At 45.0% G+C, this 18,716-nt stretch overlaps 1 protein-coding gene across 1 annotated transcript in view; it reads left to right on the top strand.

The window, feature by feature from the left end:
• Window positions 1–18,716, top strand: part of GC (GC vitamin D binding protein) — a 203,378-nt gene that overhangs the window by 143,619 nt on the left and 41,043 nt on the right. Inside the window, exon 9 of the mRNA XM_069236874.1 lies at window positions 9,660–9,792. Coding sequence (XP_069092975.1) covers window positions 9,660–9,792 — 133 coding nt within the window. The remainder of the gene's footprint in view (window positions 1–9,659; window positions 9,793–18,716) is intronic.

The raw sequence follows: 18,716 nt of genomic DNA, 5'->3' as shown, positions 1-18,716 counted from the left end.
ACTTACCTGCTCCTGCTCCTGCTGCCACTGGCCGACTCGCTCCTCTTAACGGTGTCCCAGCAGTTCCTGGGACACAGGTACAGGCTCCCCATGAAATCCTGGTGCTGCTCTCATGCTATACCTAGCATGACAGAGGCACCAGGATTGGTCTGAGTAGCTTGTTCTGTCGCTCAGACACTGCATGGAAGTCTGTGCGATTTCTCCAGCCCGCCTGGGCAACACAGCTGGGTTGGGGAAACCTAAGTGTGCATGGCAGTTTGGCCAGCCTGAGAGGGCCGGCCAAACTGACATGCTCAGTTAGTGCACTCACAGTCCAGAGGATGTAGCGCAGTGGTCAGAGCAATCACCTCGGGAGCTGGAGGTCTGAGTTCAAGCCTTGGCATCAGCACAACATCCTGTTATACTGGACAGATCACTTAATCTCCCTGTGCCCATGGACAGGACCTTGAGACCCTCACTTGTGGTAAGCCGTGCTATATAAATCTACTTTTCATTTCGCTCAGGGACTCCACTGACTCTCTCCCTCCGTCCATGGGTTCTCCCTGCACATGTTGGCTGAGCCAGAAGTTGAAAAATAAAACAATAGTATAATATCGTTTTATTTTTCAGCTGATAGATGTTAGCCAGGAGGGCGACTGTCAACCCTGTGTCTCTGTGTGTGTGTGTATATATATCTATATTCACGGGAACAAACAAAGGTTAAAGTAATGTTATAGTTAGGTGAATATGTCAATGACAACATAAACGTCTTGAACTAATGAAAACACAGAAATTTACCAGTTATATTTATGAGAGCTAACTATAACTTGCACCCCCGCAATGCACTGCTTATGATCTCACACATTACATAACTCATGACATGTTCTATGACAACATTTATGACATCACTGGTGACATCGCAAATGACATCATTTAAAGGGGAGGAGGGCTCCTCCCAAGCCATTATAGGCCCTGGGGAGCTCACCCCTGGGGCCGAAACGTACAAAAAAAGGTAGAGGGGCCATGTGGCCCTCCTCCCCAAGCCTTAAAAAGGACTTGGGGACCTCCAACTCCCAGAGCTGTGTATTTTTTAAAGGGAGGGGCCGTCCAGCACCCCTCCTGAGCCTTTATTGACCCTGGGGACCCCATCCTCCAGGGACTGCCTTTAATAAGGGTGGGTGCACTGGTGCCCAACCAGGTCACCCACCATTTTCACATTGGGGGCTTCAGGGGGAGCCCAGGGCCCCTGCAGCCCCAGTGCAATCCCCACATGCTGCAGGAGCTCAAAGGGAGCACCTACTTAAGCTGCTCCATCCAAGGGAGATCAATGTGTTGATGTTTCCCTGCCCGCATCAGTGCAGGAAGGGAAACAGATCACAGGTTTGCTTCCAGCTGGCAGGAACATTTTTAAAGCCCCACACGGGGGCAGACTTTGTGTTTGCTCCCATTTGGTGGTAGTTTTAAAAATGCTCCCAGGTGGGAGGTAAACTCCTGTGTCCTGGGGTGGGATCCACAACACACAGCAAATGAACCGGCCTGGGAGATGGGGTCCCCCTCCCTTTTAAAAAGTTTTGCGTCCCTGGGGTTGGGGTCCCCGGGGACCTTAGAGGCTCAAAGAGCGGGGCTGCGCAGCCCCCCCTTTTATGTTATTAATCAGCTCAGTGGTGGGCTTTCCGGGACTTTCAATAGCTTGCCAAAGTTCCTTGAAATCACAGTCCAGCTATACCATTTTTTTCAACCTTAATTTCTCAAAAACTAGCTCCCTGCCAAATGTGGTGTAATTTCATTCAGCAGTTTTTGTGTAGCCCTTAAAGAAGTCTGTGCAAAATGCATGGGGATTTTGCATTTTGGGACTCCTCTTTTTTCTCCTTCCCCACTTGATGGATCAGCCAAAAACTTTCCATAGACAAACTAATGAAAAAGTAGTACTTTTTGGAACGTTTTGTGGAGAGTTGTTAACCGGGGCCAAAGTTTTTAGCAACACAAAAAAAACTTTTCCTATGGAACAGCTGACCTAACTATAACTACCCAGTGGCAACCCCCACTGAGTAATACACACACACACACAAAATACAACACAATACTTTTTTTGTATCCCAACTTTATTACAGAAAGTGTTTCAAAGGAATAAAACATATCACAATTTGTTGCATCATTGTTTCCTAAGGCTGTACTGTCAGCTATGCTTGACATTCAAACCCCACTTCATTCACGGTCACATTTCTCCTTAAAATCTCATTTCTGTTACTCTGCTGTCAAGATTTCAGTCCAAAAGTGAACAGGGAAGGAGTCTTTTGCTTAGGTTAGGACCAGCTTGCACCCTTCATGAGCAGTCATTTCATTGTGGCGTCCTCCCCCATATTAATGTTAGAATCACCCAATTAAAACAAGAAGGGACTGGAAACTGTGGATGCAGACCAATGGCATGGACTGCAAACTACCACTTGGATACTGTAAACTGCCATTTGGATGGGAACTTCCTAGAGTGCAAATTGACTTCTGGGTCATTAATAATAGAGTAAATATTTAGTCACATTACACACAGGTCTCCTTGCTTGACAATGATCTGTAGTTATATTGCCTTTCCACTCTAACTTAATTTGTCCACTTGACCCTTCCTCCTTCCTGTTTTTCTTGTTTAAACCTTTCTTGGCCACCTTTTGGGTTGGGCCTTGCCTAATCATTTACAGGACTTGCCATTGTTTGTTTCTTTGCTTGTTTGTTACCAACCGTCTTCTGCTGTTCATCAGTCCCCTGTTCCTTGGCGACCTTGGGATCAGCACAGATATCATGGTCAACATCTAGTTTCATTACTGTATGCTCTGCCCTGAATATGGGTCGGCAATTGTGGTTAACATCTCAGCATACTGTTCTATGTTTTCCTAGTTCTTGTTCATTGGCCTTTGCTGTTTATTGAACTTCCCCAGAATGTACCCCGTCAACCACCTATGAACAAGTCTGCACAGCAGTCCACAAGCTGATACCAGCCCATCCTGTATTTTTTTGTGCTACCTTATGACAGAATATGTTTCACTTTCCTCTGGATGTTTTCTTTTTAAATAGCATTTTGTAATGTGAGCACATTTTTCTTTGGAGTTATGCTCCGAGAACTTTAAGGGTTCGTCATTCTGCAAACATGTATTGGAGATAATTTATTTGTAAATTACCAGAATTCAGTAATTATATTCACTTTTCTGGTTGGAAGAAAAAACAGGGTCTCTCACATAACCTTCTTAAAAAGGGTCTCCACAAACTACACTTACCTTACCCTCACCTTTCCCCTATTTTCACACCCCTTCCTTTAGCATCGATAAACTCTTGTATGTCTCCACTATACTCCTTTCTCTTTCTAAGATAAACATTACCCTTAATATTGTATCCCAATGCTTTCCAATGAAACAGCCAACCCTGCTACAGTGAAAATAGCTTTGCGTTGCAAGTCTCTGTTTAACATTAACCTTTACATGTCCTATTTTAAGATACAACACACCCTGCCTCAATGGACAGTAAGGATTTCTTAGTGGTGGCTTATAGTTGTTTAAAAGGAGGGTGTAGACCTGTTAAAAGGGTTATTTTGACAGGTCGAATTTGCAGTTTAAACCTGCACAGCCAATATAAGGGTGGCAGGTCTGAAGCCATGTTTGCATTGTCACTGCAGTTGGTGGCACAATGAGTGCTGCAGCCCAATGGTGACATTTAACTTACAGGCCCTGGGTACACGCTGAGAACCATATACTAGGAAGTTACAGATAACTTAAATATGCCAGTAGAAGCATGCCTATGTCATCATCTGGAAAGGAGGAGCACAAACACTTTACCACTGGTTAGCTGAATTAAAGTGCTGAGAGGTCTATAATCAGCAAAGTAGGGTTCAGCAAAAAGTTTTAAAAAAACTCCGGATTGACCTTGCAGACAGGACACATTTCCAATGCAGCCCCCAAGCCATAAACTTGGATAGCCTAATCAATACCTTGATGGACTTCTCGGCTTAGGCAATACAACGTGGACAATATGCCTCTTTTGCAGATGCACTTGTCTGTTTTATGCCCCTCTGAATCTACTGGTACTCCTTTGACACCATACTCTTGGGTAACTGTACTGGCCCATGGGCAACCCTTCTCCCAGTCAGCAACCTTAGCTGGCCCCAGCATCTCAGTAGGCAGGAACAGTACCACCCTGGCCAGCGAGGTGATGTGGTGCATTCTGCTCCATCCCCAGGGAAAGCTAAGCTCATAAGGCAAAGAATCATCCACATATGGCACTTCAAGCTGACCCAAGATTGTATAACTCATAAAGCAGTATAGTTTTATGAATACTTTATATATCAAAAAATATGTAAGCAAAGATCTGCACTGAACAAAAGTTAATGTAACCATTATTTTTGCCAGTCCTGCTTTTAATACCATTATGGCTGTCCTCTGCTTTTCTCTTATGTTTACCCTTCAGGCCCTCATTGACACAAATGCATTTCCTCCCCGTTTGAGCTCTTTAGGGATGTGAAACTCATAAATTATACTCACACAACAGAAATGAGAGGGAATGGGGAAATGAGGGCAAAGGCATGCAAGGAGGTTGCTCCTCTGCCATCCTAAACTTTAATTTGTGAAGTATGTACATTACAGAGACCACCATGAGAAACTAAAACTTGGTTTTTGATATTTTCCTACAGCTTGGTTATTGAAGATGAACTGGCTATCAATGGCTTGAATTTGTGTAAATTGCCATATGTAGTATGTGCCTTATTTAATCATTCATGTTATATCTGACCACATAAACGGCTATACACATTCACAATTCACTGATTGATGGTTTTACTATGTTTCTCATAGATTCTAATTCATTTGATCACAGTTATGGAGTACTTAAAGGGTTCCTCTGATGGTTTTAATGCTGTGGCATGTGGGGATTTTAACATTGCGTTCAATATCTGTAATTGCGATATAGATCTCTCTATAGATTGTGGGGCATATTTATACTCCGTTTGCGCCGGAATTGCGTCGTTTTTTTTGACGCAATTTCGACGCAAAACTAACTCCATATTTATACTTTGGCGTTAGACGCGTCTAGCGCCAAAGTCCATGGAGTTAGCGTCATTTTTTAGCGTGGACACCTACTTTGCGTTAATTATATGCAAGGTAGGCGTTCCCGTCTAAAAAATAGACTCCGAGGCATGTGCGTCGGATTTATACTCCCGGGCAAAAAATCACGCCCGGGAGTGGTCGGGTCAAAAAAAATGACGTACGGCCGCTTTTGCGCCGTTTTTTAGCGCCTGCAAAAGGCAGGCGTTAAGGGACCTGTGGGCTCTGAAGGAGCCCAGAGGTGCCCTCCCATGCCCCCAGAGACACCCCCTGTCACCCTTGACCACCCCAGGAGGACACCCAAGGCTGGAGGGACCCATCCCAGGGACATTTAGGTAAGTTCAGGTAAGTGTTTTTTTTAAAAAAAAATGGTGGCATAGGGGAGCCTGATTTGTGCCCCCCTACATGCCACTATGCCCAATGACCATGCCCAGAGGACAGAAGTCCCCTGGGCATGGCCATTGGGCAAGGGGGCATGACTCCTGTCTTTGGTAAGACAGTAGTCATTTCTATGGGGGTTGGGAGTGAAAAACAATGGCGCAAATCGGGTTGAGGCGAAAAAATTGCCTCAACCTGACTTGCCCCATTTCTTGACGCCCAAGCTCCATATCCCCCTACGCCGGCGCTGTCTGGTGTACGTCGTTTTTTTTAACGCACACCAGACGGCGCCGGCGGCTAACGCCGGTTAACGTCATTCAATAAATACGGCGGCCGCATGGCGCTTCAGAATGGCGTTAGCCGGCGCTAATTTTTTTGACGCAAAACTGCGTTGGCGCAGTTTTGCGTCAAAAAGTATAAATATGGGCCTGTGTGCCAATACGCTCTTCCTCTAGGACCAATCATAGGAGGAAGAAACGTTCAAAATTTGTCCTGGAGAGGGACTTGACTAGTATCCACAAATATTATTCAAGCAATATGCCTTCTGTGCCCACTTTCTTGTCAGAGGATATTCCGGCATTATTGATTTTATGCTTATGTATAGACCTCTTGTCAACCTGGTCTTAACATGTGAAATTGTTAATCTGGTGATTGGGAAACATAACCCACTCACTCTTGCTCTTCAATTTTCTGGCACTTAGTTAATAGTTTGTTTGGGCGACTCCATACCCCTGTCATCTAACAACTGTGCTCAACGGCTGGTTTGAAAATTTCACTGTCCCCGAAATATCCTAACTATGCTTATTGAGCAGCGTATTATGGGGCCATTCTATGACTACTTCCTAAGTGAGGAGAATGACAAGACGGTAGTAGGAGAGGCCTTTTTGGCTTTTTTATTCAAGAATGAACTATGCTTCTCCAACCTATTTATTCTCCGGATAATTCCACCCCCAAGTGGTTTGACGCAGCCTCTCCCCTGCGACCCAAAAGAAGTAAGAAGGTGGAGGGCGTTTTATAACACAACTTTGCGACTGAGAAAGAGGCAGATTAGGGATTCCAAGCTCACTGCTTTGATGGCAGCTAGTGAGGCTAAAGGCACCAAATGTTTCTGGCTAACAGTTAATCATGTCAGGAACAATAATGTTAGCAAGTCTCCCTTTAGTTCACACATATCCGCTGATCACTGGGTTCCACATTTTTTCAAAGACTATTGTTCCTGCAGTAGCGTTGCTTCTACTGCAGCTCATTTTGTGGAAGATGTTGCCACTGCAAACCTTACATTTGATTTAGAAGAAGTTATCTCTGCTCTTAAGGATAGTGCTAGCACCAAGGCTTCGGGTACTGATGGTGTCGCTAGTAATCTAATTAAGTGTAATAATGACCCCTGGGATTCCATGCTTACAAACTACTACAGTCTCTTGAAAGTTACTCCCCTACTTCCTTCCTGGGCTTCCTCTTTAATTGAACCAAATTTTCAAAAAGGTGACTGTACAGATCCACGCTGCTACCGACCAATATTGCTCATTGATTCTTCTGGCAATATCTTGGAGAGCATGATCTATAGCTGGATCAGAACTTGGGCAAACGCCAATAATTTCCCAAGCTTTTGCAGTATTGTTTCAGGGAGGAGTAGGGTACAGTTGAGCAGAGCCTAAAGTTTCATCTTATGTTAGGTAAGTATGTGGTTGCCAGGCACTGCTCGCTGTACCTTTGTGTAATAGACCTGTCTAGTGTATGCGATTGTGCAAATAGGCCCAAGTCATGGTCCATGTTGCTTGGCTGGGCCTTGAGGCCACACTAGCAAATGTTTGGCATTTTTCACACCTAAATTTACCTGTCAGAGATAGATATGTTCGGAATGAGGAGTGCACTGAATGTTGTGGTCTCCATAGAGGGGTAGGGTGGGGGTGCATTCTGGCACCCATTCTATTCATTTTTTTACATCAGCAATTTGAATGACTACTTGTTGACAAGCAGGCAGGATATCCCATGGATCGGAAAGCAGTCGGGCCTGCCTTACTCTGTGCTCAGGATACTGTTCTTCTATTCCTCACTCGCAGACGGCTTTCTTGTCTAATACTGTCCTTCTCCTCTTTTACGACGAACCTGGGTATGGTCATTAACTATTCCAAGTCTTGTGATGGTGTGTGGTCCTTACAGCAGCAGTATGAGACCTATTGATATTAATTCCAACAAGCTCTCAATATCATCCAGTTTTCCAAATTTAGGGATTTGCTTTGATCATAAGTGTTCTTGTTCCACCAATATAGCAGCAAGGTGTCTTAATGTCACACTCTCTGTGGGATCCCTTTCTAACTTAGCTTCCAAGGTTGGCGGTAACCCCATAGTACCCTTCTTCAAAATTGATGGCATGGTATGTGTTCCTGTTTCAACCTACAGTGCAAGCCCCTGCAAATTGAAGTGTACGCTTCAGCTGCAGATTGCTTTCGCAGCCTCCTGGCTGCCCATTCTTTGGGTGCCACAAGGAAGTGGGCCTCACATACATTGAGGACTACATTAAACTTGCCCCCTGCTTTTATGGTTGGAGTTGGTAGTGTGGAACTACTATAATGCATCGTTTAACCAGCATGTAATCATGGACTGCCTTAAATGTGACCCATGGTTGTCCTACATTAAAGCATGCTTCACATCCCTGGGAAGACCCTCCCTGTTCTTTAATCGCACTTGCACAAACAAGTCTGAGAAGAGTTGGCTGACTCGAGCTTGTAGAGGGCAGGGGGTTGAAGGTGGATGCAGCTGACCTTGTGACCCTTACCAACAGGCAACTCATAGTGTTACAAACCGGTGCTGGTATCAAGCCTCATTTGCAGAACACAGTAAACCCCTTGGAAATTGCTCTGTTATGTGCTTCCCCCTGGGGTAATATGGGGGGCTGTTTCCCTCTGTGTCAATGTGACGATGCTTCCCCAGTCATTACTTCATTTTATCTTTTTCTGTGAATATTATGTTATGTATACTGTGTGTTGTTTTATCACCCATATTGAAAGCTCATAATTTTAACTTGTGTAGACCAGCCCTTGTTATAGCCTTATAGCCCACTTTAGCAGGCTATACCAGGCATTAAAGGCCCACTGCAGCGTTAAAAGCCCGAGCCAATTTGTGTTGCTGTGGGAAACTGTGCACATTTAAGATTAATTATCTTTATCAAAAAAGTATTGTTTGAAAATAATTTCATTGAATTTGATCAAAAACATTTTATGTTTCCTCCTTGTGCACTTTCTGGGGCTCTTTGCAGTTTGATATTTGGTTTTCAAGATCTGGTAATAAGGCACTATTTTTTCTTTTTTTACTAATGCGTGGCCCTACTTAACATTTTTTGGGTTGAGTGCGAAAGCGCTCTGTAGCCTGTTGTAATATCTCTGTGGGCTTTTAACTACACCCACTCTTGCTATTCATTCGCTGTTGTGCTTGTCTTACATGCTTCATTTTTATTGGTGCATTTCGCAAAATGTCCCTCCTTTGTGTGCTGAGTTCCCTCCCCTGGCGTATTAACTAAGTGGACTTTCCTGAATATTTCTGTTGGCCATCACGCTTCCTCCTGTTACAGTGTGTGATGGCCCCTCCTCTGGTTTCGTTTGCCTTACATCCCAGCCATGTTTCTAGACATTCAGTCAGGGAGCTAATAACTCTCGCGCTTATGGCGGCGGTGGTGCTTTGAATGGGCTTGCTTCTGTCAACTGTTTTACACTTCTTTTTCAATTCATGTGGCAAGAAAAGTCCAGTTAGGAATTTACAACGCCAACTGCTCTAACACGAGCAAATGTGTGTTCTTGTTTGTGGTGAGGTTTTGGACTATATTTTTACCTTTAGTTTGACAGCGTAGCTATTTGTATGAGCCAGTGTTACCAATTCTTTAAATATGCGTAGAGTGGGCTTTGTCTCCTCCTAGAGGGATTGTTTACACTGGACTGTATTTCCAACTGGTGGCTGTCTGTATTGATGGACATGTGTGGCTTGTGGGTAATGCCGCCCCCTCCACACTACAGTTCATGAATTGTGAAGTGCTATGATTTTCCATGTTTATTGTCCATTCAAAACAATGCACTTAATGTACGTTTACTGCGTCTGTTCAGGGCATTCTTTTTAATATATTGTTTATCATTTGCTTAATAAATAGGTCCCAGTTTTTAGAACCCGCTCAGTGTTTTGGAAGGTGATGCTACCAACGTTACTTGCTCATTCCCTCTTTGGTCTCTATTTCAGATATGCCTTTGAGATGGCAAGGCGGAACACAAAACTGCCAGAAGCATTTGTGGACAAACTTCATGAAACTTCTCTCAGTGTGATTCAGGGATGCTGCAGTGCTCAGAATTCAAATGCATGCCTCACCAGGAAGGTAAGATATTAGCAAGCCTCCCAGGAGTGTTTCTACACGTTTCACTTATACATATTAGCACTGTACTTTGATAACTGTTTAGATAAATACGCATGTGTGTGTATGTACTATCAATGTTTCCATGTAAAATGTTTATTTATTTATTAGGAGACGATTGTCAGATTAATATCAATGGCTTTAAGCTATATTTTGAGTCTCTGAAAGTTTACACAGAAAATAATTTGTTATGTGGAGAGAAATAAAGCAGAAATGGTCTCAAAGAGTAAATATGCCCCTCGATCATTTAGTACGCTCTGCAGAAGTTTGCTCCCCATTTGGAACGGAAGTCGGTACAGCTCAGAATAGACAACCAGATGGCGAAAGTTAAATCAACAGACAAGGCAGGACAAGGAACAGAGCCCTAGCAGACATAGCAGCGAGCGTGTGACCCAGGGCAGAGGCGCGTATCCTTTCATTGAATGCAGTGAGTTTCCAGGAAAGAGAAAACGTTCAGGTGGGCCGCATCAGCCGGCATATTCCATCCTCACTGGGATTCAAGTCTGGGGGTGTTCCCGGAGATACCCAAGTTGTTGGGCACCCTGTGCTTGGGCTTGTCGGCATCCCTGGACAATGCTCTTCTCCCTCTTTTTTGTTCGGAGCCATGGCGTCATCACGCCTCGGCGATGGATGCTCCAGCAATCTCGAGGCCAGAGGGAATTGTTTATGCCTTCCCTTCAGTTCCTCTTGTTCCAAGGGTACTGCAGAAGATTCGGAACTAGAAAGTGGGGGTATATCTCACAGCCCCCTTTCTGGCCTCATCAGTCATGCTTTCCAGTAATCAAACCGCTAACAATGGTACAGTGCCTTCCACTTCCGACACACCGGCTGCTCAGATTTCCAGATCTCTCTCTGGAACAGACACTGAGGCGGTCATTCTGACCGCGGCGGTCGGCGGTCGCCGCCCGCCAAGCGGTTCCCGCCGAAAGACCGCACTGCGGTCAAAAGACTGCGGCGGTCATTCCGGCTTTCCCGCTGGGCCGGCGGGCGACCGCCAGAAGACCGCCGGCCGGCCCGGCGGGAAAGCCCCTTCAACAATGAAGCCGGCTCGGAATGGAGCCGGCGGAGTTGAAGGGGTGCGACGGGTGCAGTGGCACCCGTCACGATTTTCACTGTCTGCTAAGCAGACAGTGAAAATCTATGTGGGGCCCTGTTAGGGGGCCCCACGGCACCCGTTCCCGCCATCCTGGTTCCGGCGGTGGACACCGCCAAAAACAGGCTGGCGGTAAGGGGGTTGGAATCCCCATGGCGGTGCTGCAAGCAGCGCCGCCATGGCGGGTTCCCTGGGCCAGCGGGAAACTGGCGGGAAACCGCCGGCTCCCCTTTTCCGACCGCGGCTTTACCGCCGCGGTCAGAATCACCAAGGAAGCACCGCCAGCCTGTTGGCGGTGCTTCCGCCGCACTCCGCGATGGCGGTCATGGACCGCCAAGGTCAGAATGACCCCCTGAATCTGTATTTCATGGCATGGATGTTAAGAGCTTCCCCTTAGGGTGCTCTAAAGAAGTGGGACTGACATTCAATCTTCTAGGAAAACAATGATGCTTGCAGCAGATTCTAAGAATTGGCCAACCTTTGAAAAATGGTATAATCAGAAGACACAACGCCCTGTGAACTGTTTAAAAACCTTGACTGCTTAAGAGAACGTTTTCTAACAGTTTTAGCTCCCACTATAGTATTGGCACTGTGGACCGCAATCACAGTGAGTCAGAATGTCACATCTCTGTAGTGATCCCGCCAGCCTTTAAGCTGATTAAACATTTTAGATTGAGAAAACTACTGCCCCAAATCCAGTAGCTTTTTGCAGTCGCTCACAGGTAAAACCATTGGAGCCACTGACAGAGGCTTGTCTCTCCTGACTTTTAGCAACAGTAGCATTCCTTATGTCAGTAAGGCTATTAGGATTGGAATTGCTAGTTATTTCCTATCGATACTTAGGAATCTTTCAAGAAAAATAAGTTTTAAGACTGAATCCAAAGTTTAGGCCAAAGATCCAGAATCAGCATTATTTGCCACAACGGAGAATTTTTCCTGTATTAGAAAAAAGTGACATGTTCCGTTCATTTCTCTTTAGATATTAAGCCGACTTAAGACGGCTTTGTTAATTTATTTGGAAAGAACTAAATAAATCTTGACTTCGATTGAACCTTTTGTATCTTAGGGCAGTGGCAAGTAGGTAACAACCAGTGACATAACAAAGGACCCCTCAGCCCCCACGGTGCAGGGGGGGAGCTCCAGGGGGGTCCTCTTAGTACAAAACTCTGGCCCTCCTTGTAATGTGTAGCGGGTGTCCCCACAAGTTTTGTTACGCCTCTGGTAACACCATCCATTTCAAGCAGATGGTTCCAACAAGCTTAAACATAAAGTATTAGTTGGTAGGTCAGGATATGCCTAAAGCTGAGTAAAGCCAGCAATTGAAGGCAGTTTCAACCTTCTAGTCAGAAATCGCTGGGGTCTTGTTACAGGAGATGTGTAGAGTGGGCCATGTGGTCCTCAACTAAAACTTTGAACGCACTGGTGTTTTGCAAGCTCCAATGAAGTATTTGCATATTAAATTCCTCCCTAGTAATGGTGACATTTCCAGTAATAATGTAGCTTATTACATAAAGGCCACTGAGGTAGGAGGAGCGGTTTTAGTAGGATGGTTTCAATGTAATAGAGGGAGGTCAAAATCTACATGCTGAACCTAAAAAAGCTTGAACGAAGCCATGTCTTGGTGGTGGGTCCACCACAAAATGGAAGGACTGAGGAAAGGAGATGTGGAGTCAGGTTAATGAAGAACACCGATAAATAATAGAAATATTAGTCACAATGGCTACCTCCTTGCAAGCTTCTAAACATAAATTAGGGGCCATCTCATGAAAAGCTGCTCTAGCTCAGAGAAGAGCCCTGCTGATATCATGAGCTTGCACCATCTGAAAGAGGCACATTGAACTTGGCATTTCTCCTGGTTACTGCTTGTGCTGCAGAGGGCAAAGTTAGAAAACAGACAGAGGCAATCACTACTCACTGTTTCTGATCTTTGCTGTCTGCCGGGTATGAACTAACTTGAAAAGGTATGAGTGAAATGTATGCATTTTAGTCAGTACAATTTCATACAAGAGCACTCACTTCTGCTCTGAGCAAGCACAGCACCTCACCATATGTGCCAAGCACCCAAGGGGGGTGCCAGAAACTATCACTCATCTGCCCATCTTGGAGAAGATCATTGAGGAGGTTGTGGCCTACCTACTCCGTAATAAACGTTAAGGCCACACATTGCTTCAGTTGAACATTATTACCTGAGATGTCCACTAGATTGAGATTCAGCTGTGCTGGTTACACTGCATCGACTGTCAGTACATCATTGTGTGAGATTTGGAAATTTGACGTTGCAACTACATTGATCTTTTTATATAATGTATTTATTTATTTACTCACAGCGTTTAAATTGTGAAAATGTGAACCCCAAGGGTTATTTCTGAGCCTCCGGAAACAAACCACGGAGGGAAGAAGAAGGAAAAGAACAGGACCCAGATCAGTAATCGAAAACACAATCGAAGTAGGAAAGAATTAAAGAACAGCCAAGTTTTAATCAGCTTCTTGGATTTGAAATGATTGTGACTCTTTTTTGTCAGAGTTGGCAAAAGATTGGAAGCCTGATCTCTCTTCCCTCGCCTGGGCCTTGTTAGCTGTTGTAATTTTTAAGAGCAAAGCAGATTTGGAACTGAGTAAATGAGTCAGGAGCTAGTTTACAAACAATTTCACAAAGAAAAAGGTGCTTGATTTGAGTAGGTTTTGCGAGCCAACCAAAGGTTTCTTGATCAGTAACATTTGAAGGCTGGCCAGATGACAGGAAACACACTGTTTTCTAATGAAACCCAGAATGAGTCTTGCCATAATATTTTGAACAATTTGGAGTCTGTCTACTGAAAATGAACATATCTGACATACAAATAATATCCGAAATCAAGACAGGACGTTGTGGTTGCATGTATGTATTACCTTTTTAAAGATAATTGGTTGGAAGGGGTACAGGGAGTTTCTGTGCAATTTGTAGCACTACAAACAAGAAGCAGCAACTTTGATCACTAGGGCATCCAATATGAGCTTTGAATAAAAGGTAACTCGCAGATTCTAAATTGTTTCTACTAGGACGGGAGCTTTTCCCATATTTTCGGTCCACCACAAACTGAACTAAATGGCTTGACTGCTGCCTACAGCCAAAGCCTCAGTCTTTTCTGTTTAAAGTGGCAGATGGTTGATGTAATCCTTTAATAATGCCAAACCTAAGGTCCCCCTTTGTTCTTAAAAGTAAATTTGCCTGGTTAGAGCTACTGACTTTAGAACTGGACAATTAGGTTCGAATCCTGGCCGAGGCCCGAACGCCTGTGATTCTGGTCATATCACTTAACCCCTTCGCTGCCAGGCCTTTTCCCCTCAGGTGCCAGGCCTTTTTTTGGCTATTTGGGGCAGTTCACACTTAGGCTCTCATAGCTTTTTGGCCACATAAGCTACCAACGCCAAATTTGTGTCCTTTTTTTCAAACATCCTAGGGATTCTAGAGGTATCCTCACTTTGTGGGTTCCCATGAAGGAGACCAAGAAATTAGCCAAAATACAGCGATAATGTTGCTTTTTTCAAACAAATGGGGAAAAATGTCTGCAGAAGAAGGCTTGTGTTTTTTTCCCTAAAAATGGCATCAGCAAGGGGTTTGCAGTGCTAAAACCACCATCTTCCCAGCTTTCAGAAACAGGCAGACTTGAATCAGAAGACCAGATTTTTCAACACAATTTTGACATTTTACTGGGACATACCTATTTTTACTATTTTTTGTGTTTCAGCCTTCTTCCAGTTAGTGACAGAAATGGGTGTGAAACCAATGCTGGATCTCAGAAAGCTAAACATTTCTGAAAAGTAGACAAAATTCGGAATTCAGCAAGGGGTAATTTCTGTAGATACTACAAGGGTTTCCTACCGAAAATAACAGCTGAAACAAAAACATATTGAAATTGAGGTGAAAAAAACAGCCATTTTTCTCCACATTTTACTCTGTAACCTTTTCCTGCGATGCCAAATTTGTGAAAGCAATATACCATTACGTCTGCTGGACTCTTCTGGTTGCAGGGATATAGGGGTTGTAGGTTCATCAGAACCCTAGGTACCCAGAGCCAATAAATGAGCTGCACCTTGCAATGGGTTTTCATTCTATACCGGGTATACAGCGATTCATTTGATGAAATATAAAGAGTGAAAAATAGGTATCAAGAAAACCTTTGTATTTCCAAAAAGGGCACAAGATAAGGTGTTGAGAAGCAGTTGTTATTCACATATCTCTGAATTTGAATTCCAGGGTGCCCATACTAGCATGTGAATTACAGGGCATTTCTCAAATAGACGTCATTTTTACACACTGTCTTACATTTGGAAGGAAAAAATGTAGAGAAAGACAAGGGGCAATAACACTTGTTTTGCTATTCTGTGTTCCACCAAGTTTCCCGATAAAAATGGTACCTCACTTGCGTGGGTAGGCCTAATGCTCGTGACAGGAAACACAACATGGACACATCACATTTTTACATTGAAATATGATGTGTTTTTTGCAAAGTGTCTAGCTGTAGATTTTGGCCTCTAGCTCACCCGGCACCTAGGGAAACCTACCAAACCTGCGCATTTTTTAAAACAAGACACCAAGGGGAATCCAGGATGGGGTGACCTCTGGGGCTCTCACCAGGTTCAGTTACCCAGAATCCTTTGCAAACCTCAACATTTGGCCCAAAAAACACTTTTTCCTCACATTTCGGTGACAGAAAGTTCTGGAATCTGAGAGGAGGCACACATTTCCTTCCACCCAGCGTTCCTGCAAGTCTCCCGATAAAAATGGCACTTCACTTGTGTGGGTAGGCCTAGGGCCCACGACAAGAAATGCCCCAAAACACAACGTGGACACATCACATTTTCCCAAAGAAAACAGACCTGTTTTTTGCAAAGTGCCTAGCTGGGGATTTTGGCCTCTAGCTCAGGGAAGGGAAACCGAGCAAACCTGCGCATTTTTGAAAATTAGACACCTTGGGGAATCCAAGGTGGAGTGACTTGTGGGGCTCTCAACAGGTTCTGTTGCCCAGAATCCTTTGCAAACCTCAAAATTTGGCCAAAAAAACACCTTTTCCCCATATTTAGGTGACAGAAAGTTCTGGAATTTGAGAGGAGCCACAAGTTTAATTCCACCCAGCGTTCCCCCAAGTTTCCCAATAAAGATGGTACCTCACTTGTGCGGGTGTGCCTAGCGTCTGCGACAGGAAATGCCTCAAAACACAACGTAGACACATCACATTTTCCCAAAGAAAACAGACCTGTTTTTTGCAAAGTGCCTAGCTGAGGATTTTGGCCTCTAGCTCAGCCGGCACCTAGGGAAACCTACCAAACCTGCACATGTCTGAAAACTAGACACCTAGGGGAATCCAAAATGGGGTGACATGTGGGGCTCCCACCAAGTTCTGTTACCCAGAATTCTTTGCAAACCTCAAAATTCCGCAAAAAAAAACCCTTTTCCTCACATTTCAGTGACAGAAAGTTCTGGAATCTGAAAGGAGCCACCCAGCGTTCCCCCAAGTCTCCCGATAAAAATGGTACCTCACTTGTGTGGGTAGGCCTAGTGCCCGCGAAAAGAAAGGCCCCAAAACACTATCTGGACACATTAAAATTATCAAATTCAAAACTACCTGTTTATTCGGGGGGCACCTGCGTTTTTGGTTCTGGGCTCAGCAGCCATCTAGGGAAACCTACCAAGCCCAGACATTTCTGAAAACTAGACACCCGAGGGAGTCCAGGGAGGTGTGACTTGCGTGGATCCCCAATGTTTTTTTTCCCAGAATCGTCAGCAAACCTCAAATTTAGCTAAAAAAACAAAATGTTCTCACATTTCTGTGTGGGATCACCGCACTGGGACAAATTTCCTACCACCCAACGTTCCCTTCAGTCTCCCGGTAAAAATTATACCTCACCATTCCAAGTGGAACGATTTTGAGAGCTAGCCAAGCTCTCATGGCCCAAATGTAAAACCAAAACCCAAATTAATCAAACGTCCTCTTGCTTGCCATGGGATAAGAGAGCTGAAAGACTGTTACCCCCTTCAGTTGGGGTGGGGGCATAACCAGGCACATACTGGTTGGAAGCCACAACCCCACCATTTTTTTTTAATTCTCTGGCATTTAGTAGACTTTCTGCCCCCCACCGGGGTGTGGATCGGGGGTAATTGTCCCATCTGCCCATTGGTGGGCAGAACAACTTTGGCCCCATTTATTTGGGGTGGGGGTATGACCATACCCCCACCATCTTATTTTGGAGAAAAAAATCTTCTCTGGTCTCTGGTGGGCTTGCTGCCCCCCTTGGGGGCAGATGGGCCTTCCAGAAATAGGCCAATGGGGAGCGACCTTTGACCAAGGGGCTGCCCCCCCAAATAAAACACACACATACACACACACCAATCCCTGGTGCCTAAGTGGTTTCTGCTCCCCCCGGGGGCAGATGGACCTAATAGAAATAGGCCGATCTGCCCCTAAGGTGAGCAGAAATGGGCTAAAATAAACTTGCCCCCCCAGGGGAGCGACCCTTGTCTAAGGGGTCACTCCCCTTGCGTGAAATTGACACAAGAAAATACAAATACCTGGTGTCTAGTGGTTTCTGCCTCCCTTAGGGGCAGATTGGCCTAACAAAAATAGGCAGATCTGCTCCCAATGGGGACAGAAATGACCTAACTAAAATTTGCCCCCCAGGGGAGCGACCCTTGTCTAAGGGGGTTGCTCCCCATATATAAAAAAACAAAAGTAAACATAAAAAAATATATATCCCTGGTATCTAGGGGTTTCTGCCCCCCTGGGGACAGATCAGTCTTATTATAATAGGCCCATCTGCCCCAAGGACGGGCAGAAAAGGCCTAATAATATTCCCCCCCTCCTGGGGAGCGGCCGGGGCCACTCCCGTCATTGAATAATATTTAAAAAAAATCCCTGATGTCTAGTGGTTTCTGCCCCAAGGGGGGCAGAAATGGCCTAAAAGTAATAGTGCCACCCGGGGAGCGACCCTTGCCTATTGGGTCGCTCCCCTCATATAAAAATAAATACATTAAAAGAAAATATCCCTGGTGTCTAGAGGGGTTCTGCCCCCCCCCCCCCCGGGGCAGATCGGCCTAATTATAATAGGCCGATCTGCCCCCAGGGGGGCAGAAATGGCCTAAAAATAAATTGCCCCCCTGGAGAGCGGCCCTTGCCCAAGGGGCCGCTCCTCATTCAATTACACACAAAAAAATTACCTGGTGTGTAATGGCATTTCTGCTGCCCGATTGCATCAGGATCAGGCAGCAGAAATGCTGAGAGAGACATGAAAGGAGAGGAAAGGTCTTTCCTCTCCTTTCATGCCTCTCTCATGCCCTCCACGGGCATAAATTTCTCCTCCGATCCGCGCTGAAAGCTGAGCTTCCAGCGCGGTGGGGGCAGCCTCTGAAGAGGTCAGAGCGCAATTGCGCGCTGACGTCATCTGACGCCACGAGGGGTCGGGGTGGAAGGGGATGCAATTCCCCTTCCATCCCTGCCCGGGGGGGGGGGGAGCCAGGCCCCTGGGGAGAGTGCTAGCGCTTCCCCCGAGGGCCCCTGTCTGGACGTAACGATTACGTCCTGGGCACCCGAGGGGTTAATCCCCCTTTTAAAAAACGTGAAATGTAGTCTGGTTCTGTTGTAGGCCACTCAACTCTTTTGAGCAATGTTTGTGCTATGAAAAAAAACTTAATTATATTCAATTCAATAAAATAATATTAACTAAGTAAACCTTACAACAATCCATAATTTACATCAAATGTAACCAATTGTGAAGGTGTGCTTTATTTGAATCAAAGAGATTAAATAAAATAAATCAA

This window comes from Pleurodeles waltl, chromosome 1_2, assembly GCF_031143425.1.
Source record: "Pleurodeles waltl isolate 20211129_DDA chromosome 1_2, aPleWal1.hap1.20221129, whole genome shotgun sequence".
Taxonomy (NCBI): domain Eukaryota; kingdom Metazoa; phylum Chordata; class Amphibia; order Caudata; family Salamandridae; genus Pleurodeles; species Pleurodeles waltl.
The sequence above is the reverse complement of the archived record's forward strand: the minus strand, read 5'-3'. Positions and strand labels throughout refer to the sequence as shown.